Source organism: Topomyia yanbarensis, chromosome 2 (genome assembly GCF_030247195.1).
Source record: "Topomyia yanbarensis strain Yona2022 chromosome 2, ASM3024719v1, whole genome shotgun sequence".
Taxonomy (NCBI): Eukaryota; Metazoa; Arthropoda; class Insecta; order Diptera; family Culicidae; genus Topomyia; species Topomyia yanbarensis.
Window position 1 is genome coordinate 76,882,613 of NC_080671.1, and position 18,651 is coordinate 76,901,263.

The 18,651-nt window shown below is 38.7% G+C and overlaps 1 protein-coding gene across 10 annotated transcripts in view; it reads right to left on the reverse strand.

Annotated features, from left to right (window-relative positions):
- Positions 1 to 18,651, reverse strand: part of LOC131678493 (protein NDRG3) — a 224,934-nt gene that overhangs the window by 45,484 nt on the left and 160,799 nt on the right. For all 10 annotated transcript variants that reach the window (XM_058958681.1, XM_058958683.1, XM_058958674.1 and 7 more), the window contains 6 exons: positions 3,389 to 3,582; positions 2,933 to 3,053; positions 2,701 to 2,842; positions 2,461 to 2,640; positions 2,282 to 2,402; positions 2,059 to 2,174 (listed from right to left, as the gene is read on the reverse strand). In XM_058958681.1, the coding sequence (XP_058814664.1) occupies positions 2,059 to 2,174; positions 2,282 to 2,402; positions 2,461 to 2,640; positions 2,701 to 2,842; positions 2,933 to 3,053; positions 3,389 to 3,582 (874 nt within the window). The remainder of the gene's footprint in view (positions 1 to 2,058; positions 2,175 to 2,281; positions 2,403 to 2,460; positions 2,641 to 2,700; positions 2,843 to 2,932; positions 3,054 to 3,388; positions 3,583 to 18,651) is intronic.

Below are 18,651 nucleotides of genomic sequence, written 5' to 3' on the forward strand. Positions count from 1 at the left end.
ATCACACCTCGATTACAGCCACGAACGGTGCACTCCGTTTGCCGCATGAGCAGATCGCTTGCCAAATCATGTATTTATCGAAAAACTTTGAAAGTTTCTGCTTCCTTACTTACTCCGAAACATCAAACTTGTGCTGAACGGTGAAGAACAGTAGCCCCGGAAGCTGCCGGTAGTCACGATTTGGAGCCTTCTGCACTTTGTACGTATGCAGTCCCCCCCCCCTTGGCTCTCTGAAAAAATTGGACAGATTCAGCTTTTTGGCCACATCCCTGACCGAAGCCCTGGGATTCCACTTAAACGCTTTTACTACACGCTTGTGATCCTAATCACTAGTAGAACATCCATTTTGTTCGAATTTATCGTAGTATGGTAGTATCGTTTAATCAAACGACTCACTGTTGATTGCACGATTCCGAGTGGTTTTCTGATCTCCCGATGAGAGTTAAGGATTTTCCAGGTGCCGGCACAAAATCAATTCGCGACGTTGCTTTTCGGGTAACGCCATTTTTCTAACTTCGAAAAACTGACAGCGATAAAAATACAGTGTAAACAATACACTCTAAAATGCTTCTATCCAAATTTTCAGTAGAAGATACCCAACGGGTTATTTTCTACAACGTTTTTTCCTTGATGCAATTTGATGTGGGAATTCCAACTATCTACAAGAATAGTATCTGATATAAGAAAAAAAAGTAAGACACATACAAACACCTCAAAAATAAGACACACACAGATTCCGCATTTTATTCAATCGATCGTCGGGTAAAACCAGCACCGACACGATAGGAACTACAAAAATTCGTCGCGCCATAGAAACGTGAACGATGCCGATTTATTAAAATATAAGCAATGCTCCTCGTAATTCGCTATCCGGAGTTCAAGATGCGTATTTGGCTAATTCTATTAATACGACAAATAATAAATTCCCCAAATTCTCGGCAGCAGGCTGCTCAGATCAATAATTGCATAATAACGCTATTGGCACACTTACTAACAACTTTCCCCTTCCCGTGATACATGTGGAGATGCAGAGGATTCTCTAGCAGCGACATGTATCGAACTAACATTTCTTCCTTTACTAGAAGATCTACATTTGGGGGTGGCTGGCGTGGGTATTGATCAGGGATAATATAGGCACAAGGTGGCTCATGATGGTATTCACAAGCCTGTTGTTCCAATAATCATTTTGCAATCTCAATTGGTTCTGGTCAATCACGGAGAAGCAACCAAGGGTGATCTCTTATGCTGTGCGTGTAGTCTTCTTTGACAGGTATCATTGTTTTATTTCCTTTGTCCGCCTTCATAAAGTAGACTGGTTTTTCGTGCAATGCTCTTATCATCTTGATGTCCATGTTATTTATTTTCAGAGAAGGTTCTGCCGTAATCGACCGGGTCTTGTTGATCTATGCTGTGGTACGGTAGCAGGTTTTTTTTGCCGATTCTACGTCGATGATGATCGGTACCGCGTCTGGCGTCCGGATGTAATTGCGCAATTCAAGCCGTTGTTGAGTAACCTCAATTGTTGCTCCGAAAATTGGTGGAAAAATCGGTTAACCATGAAATCCTCCAATAGATGTATCGTAGGTTTAACCGGACTCAGTGATTTCTAGTAAGTGGAGATGGTCAAACTTCTTATTAAGTCATTCCTTTTTCCTTTCCGCTTCGCAGTATTCAATGATTTTAACTTTTGACAGGAAAATAGGCAGGGAAAGCCTTAACAACAATTGAAATTGCTTCAAAACCCATTACATTTTCGTAATTATAATCTATCGAGTGCACAGCAAGAACACAAACCATCGCCTCTAAGCAATGCACTTTAGAACCACGAATAAAGCCAGAATTATTCTACGCATAATCAAGTCCCTGACAAAATTAACGTATATTTACGGTTGTCAACGACATCTTTCAATTAAAACAACGTTCACCACCAGCTCATCAATTAGCTGAGCTAGAATCATCCTCTGCATGGTGCGAATATCCATATCCACCAACCGGAAAGCTTAACCCGTCCCCCACACCATGCAGGTTAACAGTGTAAAATCAAAGACCAGTAATTACCTTCATCCAATTTGTCTTCTCCGGTACCAGTCTGCCATTAAATGTCACCGTATCATCAATGTGAGGCGATAAAGCTCCCGTAATGTTTAGTACTGGCATTTTCAGGGATGCAGCAGCTACACCGGGATAGGGATGTTGTCGGACGGAACGAGAACATGAATAAAAAAAAACAACGTTAATTTTCCTGTGCCAAACGCTTCGTATCACCCACAACATTGTTTACCTGTTTGAGGTGAACCCGATGGTGTCCGGGCGATGTTCAGATCAGTACGCTTGATATACGAGTCGATGAGCATGGCCAGATTGACGGGGTTTATCGAGCGTTCGAAGTTGGATTTGTACAGCTGAAAGGTAGTAGCGTTCGTTCAGTGTCCGTCAGTGTCATACAATTACCGTAATTACCTGAACTAAATCCAGATTTCGTTCCTCTGGATTTCGTCCAAAGTGATGCCACATAAGGTAGTCCAATACGCCCTGAGTCATGCCTTTGGTGCGAAGATTACGCGAGTTTAACAATTGGTAGCCCCACTCAATCCAACCGGCTGCCGTGGAACTACAGTTGATAAGGCAAAGTGCACCGACCTAAAACGGTTTGCAAATTGTTTAAATCTGTCCAAAATAGCAGCCGTCGCATTCTCTTACCTTATCCGGATTCGACAGTGCAAACCTGGCCAGAATGTTAGCTCCCGCACCGACACCGAATCCGATGATGGTCTTCAGGTTGAAATGTGACATAACAAACAGCAGTTGCGCTCCCAGTTCATCAAACGTCGGGTACACGTAGCTGCAGAGTGACAAGACAAGAGTACAAAATGCACCAAATGAACTGCCTGATGGTCTATTATCGACACCAGGCAGAGACAGAAGCACTTACTCTTCCGGAAAGGTGGGTGCACCCTCCTCCTGGCCCGGGGCATTTACGTGGTACACACAGAAGTTATCGAGCAGGGCCCGCATCGATGGGAAATTGAAGAATCCGGCGAAACTCGATGAATCTACGAGAAAGATGGAAGTGATTGCTATTTGCAGGGAAATTTGAATTGGGTTGCATGCAACCGAGAAGAGGGCAATTAGATTACACTCGAAGGTGCACTTTACTACAACAACAGTTGTCTATAGTGCGCAGAGAATGAAGCTTTCCTGCCCTGGCCCGGAACCCCCGAAAAAGGCAACGAGACCAAGCTTCTTCCGACCCGGTACCCGCATTTTGTTACCAGAACGTAATTGTTAGATTTAATTAAGTTAAATTGTCCACTAAGAACGGATGTCTTCTGCACAATTTCAACCGCCGGAATGCATGGCAAAGTTAGTCACATCCTCGTCCACTTACAGTTCAATCCCAGGTCGTGGTACGTCAGGATGCCCGGTTTCGTTGTATCACCTTGCACCGCAACCAGGATGTCCCCCTTGTCCGTCGGGACTCGCCGCAGGTCGCACTGACCTACAATCGAACCACGTTGATTTGGGTACTGGAGCTGAACGGAGCGCAACTCGATGTCGTCCATGGGATCCACTGGCATGGCTCTGTTCGGTGGAGAAGAGGGGAAAAAATAGTGACATCAAATTAATTGCTGTTCAGTGTGCAATGGAAGGTTGCTGTGTCGTTAGTCTGCTGATTGTTTATCGTTTACATTTATAACTAAGCGAATGATAACCGGTAGGTAGGTCCTAAAATGGGACGCGCTGAATACGATGACCAATCCCTAAAATAGCTTTACCCACTTGATAGATATGTTTTCTTTTGAAAACTTCCTGTTATTTGAAACTTTACATATATAGAAAGAGTGTATCTTCGGAATCGGTTTCAGATTACCTTTTGTTCCTATTTCATACAAGCAGCATTTTTCAATTTTGCAAAATGAAACTCTTTAGTGGCTCTCTTTCCTCCTTACCAAACTAAACCTGCTTCCAACCAGCAGGATAGGATAGGTCAGAGCGGGGATCTCAAATTAGCCACTGCTGTTATGCAACCGCTTTCCACCCCAGCACCCATGATCCCATACGGAGAGCACCCACCCTAACGGAGTCAAACGTTGAACTTTGTTTTCGATTTTAGGTCGCTATAGCTACCAGCCAGTGTGGCGACTGACGGTGCAATTTTTTACTCGCCACTTTTCCCGACAGCGATAAATTGCCCCGCTCTGGCTGAGCTGGTGCATGAAAGTTTGGCTATTTGGGCACGGTTGAAGCTAGTGCTTTGTGCTTTACGAGAAGGGGTTATGCTGGAAAATATGTTCAATGTTTCGATTGTGGTCGGATTATTGTTGAGTTAGAGTTTCGATTACGAACGAAAAGATCCTCTGATACTAGTTTGGGGTCAATACTCTATAGGAAAATTGTTGACGTCGAATTCCGAATTCGATTCTGTTTCAAACTTGTTGGTCACTACATCGGTGATCCACAGCAGAAAGATGTCAAATGTTCCATGTTTCAAGTCGAAATGCGAAAACCATTTCGCTGGAATCATATTTCAATTATACTCCCCAGAATTCATTCCCATCCCATAGGGATCCATCGCATGGTATAGAAATCAACAGGAAAGCCAAGGCAGACGGCAGTAGCATGTAATATTCATCATTCGGAGCCATGTTTTAAACCTACACTTCCAGTTGTGATTGGCCGTACTACAAAAGTACCCAGGTCAGCAGGATACCGGTGGTACTGGACGCAATTGAAGTAAATGAATTTTCAATGTTCAATCAGTCTCGGAAACAGCGAAACAGTAGTACTCGAGATGGCCTACGGGTGCACTGCTGCTGATTGGATCTGTTGACTTAAGCTATTTCCGATAGATGAACGAGAAATTAAAACCGATCGACTTTGAGGTTTTCGCTGATTGCCTTCTCTCTGCCAAGCTTACCTACTATTTAGTCAATTTTTGTACCCGGGAGCTATAGGATAATGAAATTTTAAACGTCGCTTCGCGTAATCGATTTCCAATTGCTTACGGATCGGCAGGGAAGGTAAAATTAAATAAACATTTATTTTTTGTCGTTACGGAGGTTATTGATCCACTTCGAAGTTTCGGATGGAACGAGCAACAGGGTAACGGATCAGAAAACCATATCAGAATTTTCTCAACATTCTTGCTCGATTTGATATTTGTATCATATAACCTCATACAATTTATATATATGCCGTTTGGAACGAATTAGGATAAAATTAAAATTACATAAAGGTTTTCTTTTACACGGGGGATACGTACTGTGAAAAAAACATTAATTTCAAAAACCGTGGAAAAGACGGCATTACATTGAATACAAATGGATTTAGAGAATTTTTTTAAACCGGAAGTCGCTATCTTTGTTGTCAAAATGGCGTCAGACATCGATATTTGGTGTCTACTCGTCAACCCCGTTTCAAAATACCCATATTGATTGGGTTTTGACGTAGGACTACGTCTTTGTTTTCGATATGGGGGTGCACTCTGCAAATTCTACAAAAATGGTATGTAACGAAAAGTGGTCCAATTTTAAACGCATATAATTCAGCCATCTCACGATAAATTTTCAAATTTTTTGCACAAATCGCCCCGAAATACTTCTATGAATAGATTCCAACAGATAAACCCAAAGATTTTTGATATCATAGCATTAAAAAATTAAATAATATACAACCTTGTCAAAATATCGCGCATTAACACACAGAAGATAGCGCTTCCCAAGCCCTGTACGACAGATTGGTGTACCTAGCGCGCTACGCTTCTATGAATGACGTCATCATCGACTATTTAAAGAACGGACTTGGCCAAACACGCTCAGTTCCCTGTTGAACGGCTGGCGAAGCAGATCACTGCGCTGTGTTTTTTACAGCCAGTGTAGCTGAGTTAGAAGTCCGTTACACTGGCTGTGGAGGGACGCTACACTGTCGTCCAACAGGCGACCGCTCCAACTGCTTCCTAAATGCCGCTGTAATGTTGCCAGTAAATTTTTGGTTTAACTAGCACATGTATTTGCTATTTGCGCTTGAAATTAAGTAATGTAGTGGTAGTAATAAGCTTCCCATTTTGGTTTAAACGCAAGGACAGTTTTTAAAACAGGATTTGATTTAGTTTAGCTCATCCCAGCAATTTTATCAATTCTGTAATTTACTAGGAATTTTACGGAACTTGGTGAATTTGGCCCCACTTGCAACTGGTATAATGAACCTGCACAAAGTGTTACATAACGCAGGGCTGTTTTTGGAACAAAATGTGTTATCATTCAGCCCTTCGCTATGCAAAATCACGATATTATGACAGATGGGCTAAGCGCGGCCGTTCCTTTCAATCGGGAATGGCCGCGTTGAATTTTGGTGAAATGCGCTAATAGTGTCGTGGTGGTACTAGTTGTCTCTTTCGCTCTACCCATCATCATCAGCGTTGACTCATTTTGCATTGTGCGCTTGGGTTCAATGTTTGGGGCGAATGTGTTGGTAGGTAGGGGAACTGGCGGCACAATGAACACGTTAAGCAAAGTCATTATTTTCTAACTAATAAGTGAATGAGATATTACAATCACCTTATATGTTTCTTGTTAGACATGTTCTGTACATATCTGGTAAAAATACTTCGTCATAAACACATATTTTCAAACATGATTCTTGATTTCTAACCATGTCCAAAAATGAGACATGTTTATAGCGAGTGGGTAAATTGAACATGTGGCGGTGGTAAAATGAACAGCTTCTGGTGACTTGCAAAATGTCCTGTATGTATGCAATGCGCAGCGTTGGAAAGTATTTTCCGATCAATGCTAATATCCCAACAAATCATGAGCTTTGCATACACACAGGGCATTTTGCAGGCAAAAAAAATGTCACGGAAGAATTGAATTTTCATGACGTAATATTAACCATTTTACAATCCTGTGGCACCGAAACACATCTACAAACTTAGGGTTATCCAAAGGTGTTTGAACTTTTAGGATCTGTTTGAGAGCAACTAGAAAGCTTGGTCTATACATGAGATGTGATTATATTGTCTAAAATTAGATTTTTCTTCACCGGTCCGGGTTTTTTTTCCCACACACTAAGTACTAAGAAAATAAATATTTTACATTAAGTAGTATAGTCCTACGTCTACAGTTCGTGCAACCCCATAGGGCTGCCCCTTGTAGTTTTTTAGAGAATTCTGCTAAGCCGGATGGCGCTATCTTGGTTTTGACTCAGACTTCGACATTTGACATATTGTGGTTAGGCCCGTTCCAAAAATATTGTTATTTGTTGGGTTTTAGAGAATTCAGCTGAACCACAAGCCGCCATCTTGGATTTCAAAATGGCTTCAAACATCGATATTTGGCGTCTACTCGTCAAGCCCATTTCAAAAATACCCCTTCTGATTGGGTTTTAAAGAATTCTGCTAAGCCGGATGTCGCCATCTTGGTTTTCAAAATGGCGGCAGACATCGACATTTGGCGTCTACTAGTGAAGCCCGCTCCAAAAATACTCACATTAATTGCGTTTTGGAGATTTCCGCTACACTGTAAGTCACCATCTTGGTTTTCAATATGGAGCCAGACATCGATATTTGGCGTCCGTTCGTCAAGCCCGTTCCAAAAATACCACTATTACTTCGGAGGAATTCCACTAAGATCCGTCAGAAAATCTTTAAAGTCGTGACCGACCATTTCAGATCCCTATGAAACTTTATACGTTTCACCGGCAAAGAAGACTAAACATTTTCCACAATCAGTAAGATTGTTTTGACTCAAGAGCAATTTTTCAAAAGGGCGTAGATATTTCTACATGCATCAACTTAAAAAAAAGTTATCGATTACTGTATTTTATACAGCAAAACTTTCAGAGAACAAGTTACAAGTAATTAATATTTCTGTACGAAAAAAATATTCACTGAAAAAAATGTGTCATTTTTCACAAAAACAAAAAAAAAATTTAAAAATTAAAATTGCAAAATAACCATTTTTTCTATTTTTTATATTTTGTCAACAAAAACCTAAAGAGAAAAGAAATATGATGGAGAACTTATGGGTAAAAAGTTTTTCTAACAATAACTTGATACATGTTCTTAAATTCCATACTGAATGACATACAAAACTGCCAGAATTTAATTCCAAGCATCGTTTTATATTGAAATGCTTTTAATAAAAATCTTCCAAAATGCGATAGTTCTCAAGATATTTGGAATTTTTTCCCACCAAAATAATTAATTGGTTTGATTATGCCCTTTTTAAAAGTTATTCGTGTTACTTTCTAATGGTTTACAATATGGCCTTTTTGTCAAAGAAAAAGCTAGAGGAAATGTTATGGCCCTTTTGAAAAACCTATCGTTGTTGATGGAGAAACACGAACAACTTCTAAAACTAAAATATCTCGAGAACTAACATTTCAGAATTTTTTTGTTAAGAGCATTTTGATTTAAAATGGTATTTAGAATCATGTTCAAAAAGAAAATTGTATTTTTATAGCAAAATCGTATGAATTACAAAAAATATGTCAAAAGTTGTTAGGAAAACTTTTTTATTGAAAGCTTCTCCATGATCCAAATAAGCTGAAAAAGTTTCTTTTACGACTTTAAAACTATAAACACTAGATTTTTGACATCTTATGATGGGGTAAAGCGAATAACTTTTAAAAAGAGCATAATCAATCGAATTAACTATTTTGGTGGGAAAAAGTTCCAAATATCTCGAAAACTATCGCATTTTGAAAGATTTTCGTTAAAAGCATTTTAATTTAAAACGATACTTAAAAGTATATTCTGTAAAAAAATTACAGTTTTGTATGTCATTCAGTATGGAATTTAAAAACAATTTGATACAAAGTTATTGTTAGAAAAACGTTTTACCGATAAGTTCTCCATCATACAATCACATTCAAAATATTTCTTTTCTCTTTAGGTTTTTGTTGACAAAATATAAAAAAAGTTGAAAAATGGTTTTTTTGCAATTAAATTTTTTAACAAAAATTGTTTTTGTGAAAAATGATACAATTTTTTCAGTGTATATTTTTTCCTACAGAAAAGTTCATTCCCTGTAACTCGTTCTCAGAAAATTTTGCTGTATAAGAATGGATCAAAAAATTTTGAAATTAATGCATATAGAAATGTCTACGCCCTTTTGAAAAATTGCTTTTGTATCAAAATACTGCAATTGTCAGAGAACACCATGGAGATTCATAAACCGAACACAACTTCAAAGTTTCGTTCGAATCGATGATGGTCATATTTCGTGGTCGGCCGGTTTTTCATGGAATCCCTCTTGGATTTTAGAGATGTCCGCTAAATCGGTAGTCGCCATGTTTGTTGTCAAAATGGTGCCAGATATCGATTTTTGGCGTCTACTCGTCAAACCCGTTCCACAAATACCCACATCGATTGAGTTTTAGAGAATTCCGCTAAAACGAAAATCGCCATCTTGGTTTTCAAAAATGCCTCACATGTTGCTTTCATATAACTTTCAAAAGATTTACAATATCGCCTTAATGTCAAAGAAAAAGTTGCAGAAAAGTTTATGAGCCTTTTCAAAAACCTATTATTGTTGATGGAGAAACGCGAATAACTTATGAAAAGGTCGTAATAAAACAAAATAACTGTGATGTTAAAACAAAAGTTAAAATATCTCGAGAACTACTACATTTCAGAAAATTTTTGTTATGAGCATTTCGATTTAAAATGACGTATAGAACCAAATTCAAAAAGAAAGTTGTATTTTTGACTGCAAATAGTATAAATTATAAAAATATGTCAAAAGTTAGGAAAACTTTTTTATTGAAAGCTTCTCCATGATCCAAATACACTGAAAAAGTTGCATTTACGTTTTTAAAACGATAAACATTAGATTTTTGAGATTTTATGATTGGATAACGCGAATAACTTTTAAAAAGAGCATAATTACACGAATTAATGGTTTTTGATGGAGCAAAATTCCAAATATCTTGAAAACTATCACATTTTGGAAGATTTTTGTTAAATGCATTTTGATTTTAAATTATGCTTATAATTATATTCTGTAATAAAATTTTGTATGTCAATTAGTAGGAAATGTAAAAACATGTTTGAAGTTATTGTTAGAAAAACTTTTTTACCGATTTTTTCTCCATCATGCAATCATCTTCAAAATGTTTCCTTTCTCTTTAGGTTTTTGTTGACAAAATATAAAAAATTAAAAAAAGGGTTTTTTCGCAATTTAATTTTTTAACAGAAATTTTTATTTTGTTGAAAAATGACACAACATTTTTTTCAGTATATATTTTTTTTCGGACAGAAGTATTCATTCCCTGTAACTCGTTCTCAGATTGTTTTGCTGTATAAAATACAGTAATCGAACAAAAAAAAATTGAAATTCATACACGTGGGAACGTTTACGCACTTTTGAAAAGTTGCCCTTGAGTCAAAATAATCTTATTACCTGTGGAAAATGTTTAGGCTTCCATGCCGGTCAAATGTGTAAAGTTTCATCGGAATCTAAGATGGTCAGTCACGATTTTAAAGATTTTCGGACGGATCTTCGTGGAATTCCTCAAATGTAAGAAGCAGGAAAGTACACCTGATCGCGAGCACCAAGACACTTTTAACGATGATGACCTTGATGTGAAGGTCAGGAGAGAATTAAATTATCCCCATGACGCAGCAGGCGAGCCGCGCACGAGATCCAACGAATGATCAATAATATTTGTTTTTATTTTTACATATAATAAACTCATGAAAGATCCACGGCTCCGTTAAGCTACCGCTATGAGCCGTGTCAAACAAATGAAATAAAAAAACAAAAATATACGTTAATGCGTTATTTTGGTCATAAATTTACTCTCGGTATTTTACCCGGAGTACCGCAACAATATGAAGTAGGTCATAAAATCGTGACAGCAGTATCAGGTTTTGTGAACTATTTCCCGAAAACAAATTGTCTCTCTGCATTATATTTATGGTATTCAGCGCAGTTTTAACTTTCTTTCCGGACATAAAACTGAACCTCGTCAAACAATTCACGCAACCTTTGCAAATTTTGTAAAATTTCAAAGTCATGTGTAGAGTTGCCTGAAAGTGTAAATGATAAGGAAAATCTTCTCAAGTTGTGAACTAATTCAAAAACACGCAAGAACCATTCCACAAAACCGTGAATAACAGTCTGAGTTCCGTGAGTTGTCCAAATGGCATCAGACATCCATATTTGGCATCTACTCGCCAAACCCGTTCCAAAAATATTCGTATTGATTGGGTTTGAAAGTACTGCGCTAAACTGGACGTCGATATTTGGTCTCTACACGTCAAGTCCATTCCAAAAATACCATATTTAATCAAGTTTTTAGAGACTTTCACTAAACCGGAAGTCGCCATCTTAGTTTTTAAAATGGTCTCATTCATCAATATTTGGCGTTTACTCGTCATGCCCTGTCTAAAACTACCCATTTTGATTGGGTTTTAGAGATTTCCTATAAGCCAGAAGCCGCTATTTTGGTTTTTAAAATGGCATCAGGCATCGATATTTGCCATTTTCTCATCAAGCCTGTTCCAAAAATACCCAGAAAAGTTATCTTAAGTCAACCAGAAGGGAAGGGAGGGGGGGATATAGCAATATCAAAATCTCATGTACGTAGTTTATGAACGGTCTCTTAGTCCTGTTCCGAAAACACCCATATTGTTGAATTACGGGTCAAAAGCAAACCTCAAGATCCGAATTTTCTAGTTTTCCAAAAAAAAAAATTGCATTCGAAAGGATTTAAAATATTTTTGCTAAGACCGCATTAATTGCGAAATCCGTGCTAATTGCGAAAACCATGTGAATTACCAATTTACCAATATTGGCATCAAATAATACGACTTTTTTGGTGGTATCCAATGGGGAACACAGATCAAAATGGTGAGTTGAACGAACCCAATTATGTAAAAAATCCCCCACAGGGGCAGGATTCGAACCTGCAACCCTTGGGACTCCGGCTCAATGGAGAAACCCTTATGCTATCACTAGGCTATGCGGATGTCCCAGAAAGAATACATGAATATAGCATTGACGACAGTGATAGTATGCAGGTTCGAATCCTGCCTCCGTGGGGAAATTTTTTCATATAATTGCGTTCGTCTAACTCACCATTTCGGTCAGTTTTAGTAACGTTTAGTAATATATCAGATGCACATTAACTACCTCCTATATTTTCAATATGGTAATCAAGCACGTAGCCAGAGGGGGGGGGGTGGATTGGAAGGGGTTAAAGTACACTTCCTCTCTTTGCCGAAATTTTTCGGATATAACTAAAGGAAAAACTTGTATTTCGGCAACTCCTAAGAAACTTGTATTTCGTTTGGTTTGAACAAATTGATGAGAAAAAGTTGAAGAAGATCGCTCTTTCCAACCACCAAAGACAACGTTCACGATACCAAATGTGCTTTCTGCTTCTGCTCGAGTCAGCGCGAAGCGAACAACAAAACCAGTGACTTTTATATTGTGTATCTTATCCGAAGAACAAAAGAAACTGATACTTTGAGCCGTAATGATTTGTCGAAATAAGTGAGTCGCAGAAGCAAGAAGTTGTGCTCTGGCCAACTACGGTGGCTGTTGAATTCCGGTCCTTTCGTATAAGATCAAGTATTCGTTAATGTGGAACATTTTCTCAAGGTGAAAATGAAGTGCTGATAACGTTCAACAAATTGGCCAACACAAAACCACTTAATTTACAACTAAAAACATACGGTTGTTATAATAATCAAGATCTCGATATACATGGACAATTACAAAATAGAGGTTCTGCTTCAAGATATGGCACCACTTACTTGCACAGTGGCCAGCACAAAATTCATGCCACATTTGGGAGAAATGGAATCCATTATGTAGGAACTACTTCCTAGTATTGGCGAATGAGCTACGGGTTAAAACCCCAATAAGTAATACTGAATACCTCTCAGTATTTCAAATGGTGTTTTGTGGTGATTATGTTAGTGGACCTTGCAGTACAAAACATAATGCGATAGAACCATTATACAGAGAATACTTGGCACATATAAAGAACAAACTATTACGTGCCAGTTCTGTGAACGGATGGTACATTACGAACTACTCTGCTCAGAAACCACTGACGAACGCTCATATACGGAAATAAATTTCAATCCATAGTCTCCAATACCATTACCTGAACCACAAACTGTTGCCAAATTGCTTTACAAGTAATCTAGTAGTCACTGCAAAGACGGTTTGGGAAAAACATGATTTCGAGATAATCGCGTGTAAAGTTTCAAGTCTAAGCTACGTCAGGGAGTAAGATGAAAAGCGCTATTACTTTGTTTCATCTGCTTGGATCTCTTAAAAATTGGAAAAATGTTCTTAAGAACCTACACTTTAAGATAAAAGAATTTAAAAAACGATTTTTGACCGACCTTAACACATATAACACCTTAAAAAATATATGAAAGACCTCCAGCTCCGTTTAGCTAAAACTCTGAATCGAGTCGAATAAACGAAATATGTAACCAAAAAAGTTTATCTTTTTGAAAGCTGATTACTAAAACTCACTAAAAATATTATTAACTTTGTTAATAAAAATAAACGTGCTGCTAAAGCTCATATTAGTCGATTAATCAACGAAGACTCTATTAATGTTTGCTTCCAATTTTCGTTCTTAGTTTATTTTTACACGATGAACTTATTATTACAACCAGCAGCACGATTTTAGTCGATTTTCAATGGTTACTATTAAATGTCCATGGAAGTTTGAAAACGTTGCGACGATACAGCAACCAAACATGAATAGAAAAACATAGAGTGACTAAAATGTTGCGACTGGTTGAATCTATACGTCAATAACTATGGGGTGGGCACAGTGTAGTTGGTAAATCGATTGCCTTGTATGCAGCTCACCTTGGTTCGATACCCAACCCCGCACATAGGGTTAGAGATTTTTCTAAGGAGATTTGTCGAACTCGAAAAAGAGGCGAAAAAAACCTTCATGTTAAAAAAAATATGTCGATAAGTTGGGATTAACGTTTCGATTTCAAGTACTTTTTTGTGTATTATGTAATAGAGATGGTCGCAAATCAAGCAGATAACAGAGAAAATAATGAATCAATTTAAATCGACTCAAGAACACCTCTTCTATCTTTTGTATACAATCAACATGAGTGGTTTCGGAATCGCGCTCTGATCCTTTCACTTCGGTTTGAATTAAACGACATTTTCGAAAGCAACTTAGCAACTTTAAACAGAACAGTTTGACCTCCATCCTTCTCAAATCGGTGGAACGTTTAATTGATCACTACATTCGAGATATCAGCTTGAGTGAGCACCCGCTGCGTGCAGTGCAACATGCAAATTGGCGGGGAAGTCTACTACCACCTTGTTACACAATATTGTCTATAATACAAAAAAAAATCGTAAAAACACTTAAAGAGCGTTTAGGAGTTTATCGTGACATCGAAGGTGCTTTAGACAAGGTATTGCTGGAATTCATGTTGAAAGCAACACGAAGCCATGGAGATCATTTATATCTAATGAACTGGGTACACGTAATGCTTAGCAACCGACAACTGTACTCATTGTTAACACAAGTAGAGAAGAGGAAGCTGAGTGTTTGCGGATGTCCTCACGGTGGTGTCCACACTTTCATGGAACCTTGTTGCTGATGACTTATTGAAGAAACGTAATCAGTTAGGATTTTTGACAAATGGATTTGTTAATGATTACCATACAATGATCGTCGCCATTGGTATTAAAACACTTTTCGATTTGATGCAGCAAGACTTATGTGTTGTTGAGTAATGTTGTTTCACGCAGCAAAGGATTACAAACAGAGCTCATATGTGGCAGTTCTTCGACTCTGAAATTTTTGTCGCAGGTCAGATTAAGTACATTATGGAAATTCTTGACTCAAAGCTCTGTTTGTCTTCTCACATAGATTTCAGAATTAAGAGAACTTGCATGGACTTCGACCAAACCAGATTAACATTCGTTACATTCTGGGGACTTAAACCCAAGAACATTCAGTGGATCTATACAGCAATTGCTAGACCAATACAGGCATACGGGTGTCATGTCCGAGGGCAGCAGAGAGAAGTTATGACAATCCAGTCAAAGTTAAACCATCTATAGAAGATGGTCTTGTTGGGGATGACTAGTTCGTTCACGACAACTGCTACTGCTACTCTAGATGCACTCTCGAACGTAAAACCGTAAATTAGGCACCCAAGATTGCGGCCTCAAATAATTACTTGGGATCACCATATACTTGCTCCCAGTAACCTTACACTCACATGTAGTTTTCCTTTTAAAACTTTCAATGTGAAAATTCTTCCTCGCGAAGAATGGTTGTTTGGCTGGATGGAACGACAACTTGAAGAATACGTAGTATTGTTCAAGTTGTCGTATACGTACTGACGGTTCTTTGTTGGAGAGTCGAGCCGGTGCTGGTGTCTACTGTCATGAATTGAGAGTAGACCAATTCCATTCACTTGGTAGATACTGTACCGTATTCCAAGCAGAAATTTTCGCAATTCTGTGCCGCGTGCAATCGGCACTTCAACATGGTGGGCTTTTGCTCTGATAGTCAAACTGCCCTGAAAGCACTTAGTTCGGGAGATTCAAGATCGAAATTAGTAACCGCATGTCGAACTCTAATCGAAGAACTTAGCATTTCAAATGCGGCTTACCTTCTATGGGTACCCGGGCTTTCCGGTATTATTGGAAATGAACCCCTGTCGATAAGATGGATAAAGCACAAGATTCGCTCTTTGGCTGCATCCGAGCATACCAACTATTGGCGTAGCCTGCAAACTTGCATTCAATCAAAAACTTTTGCTCTGGATGTGAATCCCAACATGTCAAAGAATTTGTTGCGTTTTTTCAAGCACATCAGCAGTATTCTAGTCTTAGTCAAGGCACTTACTAGACATTGCAAACTCAATTATCACAAAGTTACTATTCAGAGTGCTGAGTATTATTCGTGTGATCTTTGTGAAACCGATTACGATTATCATTTGATATATAACTGCCGGCAGTAAAATAATTGCGTATCCGGATTTTAAGTTTCTCCATACATAGATGAACCTATGTACGAATAATTGCTATTGTTCCTAGTGCGGTAAAGATCTATAGGCTTTATCAGTAGGGTTCATTATCAGTCCGGGAGTGAAGAATCCTGGCTGTTTATTGGTTTTGTGTTGTAATTGTATTATGCTGTCATTTTCCATTTCCTCACCTTTTTTCCTTTCACCTCCCTTTCCCTTTCTACCACATTTGAGCGAAATCGGACCATGACCACGTTTCCCAAAGCGATGAAAGTTTTATATAGGAAATACACGTATTTTTTGTAGGCATTTTACTTAAAAAAGCAGAATGTCGAACTTACTTAAAATCATACGGGTAACAAGAAGACTTAGCTTAGCTTAGCTTAGTTGAAGGCCCGTGAGTTTCTCGCGATTGATCAAAGCCTGTTGAAATTGCATATTGAACCAATCGTATGATACTTGGGAGTAGTGCATCACACTCAACGTGCAACCTTAAGAAACTAAGATTATGTATGATCAATAACGTAGATGGCGACGCCCATGCAGGTCAATTTCGGGATGGGAAGAAATGTTAATTAAACACTTGCGACTATTATGTTGTCATCTCCACTCTCCCTATCAGACACGTTTCCATAATTGGATTAAATGCCAAATTGCAAACGACAAGGGCCATTGATCCATCGGCGGCCCAGACGAAGAATGGATGGGAGAAGAGCAATACTGGCAAAGACCGACTACCATATGAGCGGTTCAAACTCGAAAGAGTGACACAGAGTACTGTACTGATTGATTTTGAAGAAAGGAGCAGGAGTGTGATTTTACGAAGTTTTAGCTTCTCATGATCTTACATTTTCTGACAGAGTAAAGTTCTGCAGTGTTGAAATGTTTACCACTGTTTAGGAAAGCAAAAGTAGCACAAATCTAGTGTCAGACCTTCACGAGACCTCAAGAAGTCACTTTTGGAGATATTCGTCAATATAGATTTGTCGGCAGACGGTTCCAGAGTAAATAAAACAAATTGGCTTGTTTAGACACATCTACAGATCGCTTGCGTCACAAATTTTTTTTTTTGTGCAATTGGACAACTTCAACTTAGGTCAATTCAAAGAATTCCCTACTTGAAAGTTTGCTTTTTAAAACCCCCAGAAGACACCTAAAACGTTGGTACTCAATCGGGAATAGCGAATCAGAAAAGGAGTCAGTGATTCACTCAATATAGACTGGATAAAGGCTATGATGCAAAACCGAAAGGTCCGTCCAGATGAAGTCTTCGGTACGGATCAATACCTTGTCTAGTCTAGTCTACTCTAGTCAATACATGTAGGGATCCTGGAAAATTGCAGACGTTCGTCCACAATTTTTCTTGTCAACATAAAAAATTCAAAATTATACGGCAATCAAATTATTCATTCAATGAATAATTTAATTAAAGGATTATTTTGAACCTTGAATAAGGATGAAACGTGGACAACCGTTTCAATTTGATGGGGGCAGGGGTTGTAATTCTCTCTCACTCACGCGAGAAGTAGCTTATCCGATGTCCAACTTTTCCGAGATAAGATGAGTCGCAAAATTCTCCGTCTCCACAAATAGCGTGAGAATGATTTTCCGGATAAAATTTATTTGACTTTTTCCTTCTCACCGGAGAAGGTGATAAAATTTTAATTTCGTGGAAATCAATAAAAACTTCAAAAAATACACTTAATTACAAAGAAAAGCGGCAAAGAAGTATGATGGACTTGTTTTATCGTGTTTTGGAATAACGACAGCAAAGCAGGGAACGCCAAAAGGATACCGTGATAAACTCATTCACTCATTCTCCGGCTGTTTTATTTATCCGGAGAAATAACACGTTGTATTTATCCGGAAAAGTTGTGTGAGTGCCAATAACTTTTCGTGTGAAAATGTGAGTTTTTATTGTCGCAGTAGCAAACTATTCGGGCGCATTTACTCATATGAGCGATAAATGCAATGCCTGGATGGGGGTTTGATAAATCGTTGGGAGTAACTTTGCTAAGAGGGTTAATGTCACTTCTTTGGTTCCTGGGATGGGACAGAGGTATTAAGCCCTGTCCTGGCTAATGAGCCAGGTTATAGCGCCTTCACTCGCTCTTCTTTGGTACGGATCAATACCTTGACCTATAAACTCTTAGCATGTTGTTTCTCGCCTCTTACGACATGGGAGCAGGTATCCTTGGCTGAAATAGTGCAAAAATAATTTTAGTCCGCCGGACACCACACGGCTTCATACGAGTAACAGGAAGACGATTAAAAAGTCGTCGTCGTCGTCTTCCTTCATCAAGTTAGTTTATAGCCACAGTGTGCATAATATTTCTATACATATCTGTATCAAGCATTTTCCCCTGAATTGGGCGCTGCGGAAAAATTAAATATCACTCCAGCGAACAACCAGCAACAACAAAAGCTACTTCCTGTTCGACATCACGAAACTGGGTTTCATGCTCTTATGCTTATCGCGTACCGAACGATTGTCATCTCCATCGTCAGGGGCAGCCAGGCAGACTTACAGGTCGCCAGCAAACGTGATTATCGGACCTGGTACTGTCCCGGCTGCTGCTGCTGTTGTACTTCAGCCTGTCAACACTTAACCCCTCAGGAGAGGACAAAACACGTCATTATGTCTGGCTGCTCCGCAAACATGTCGC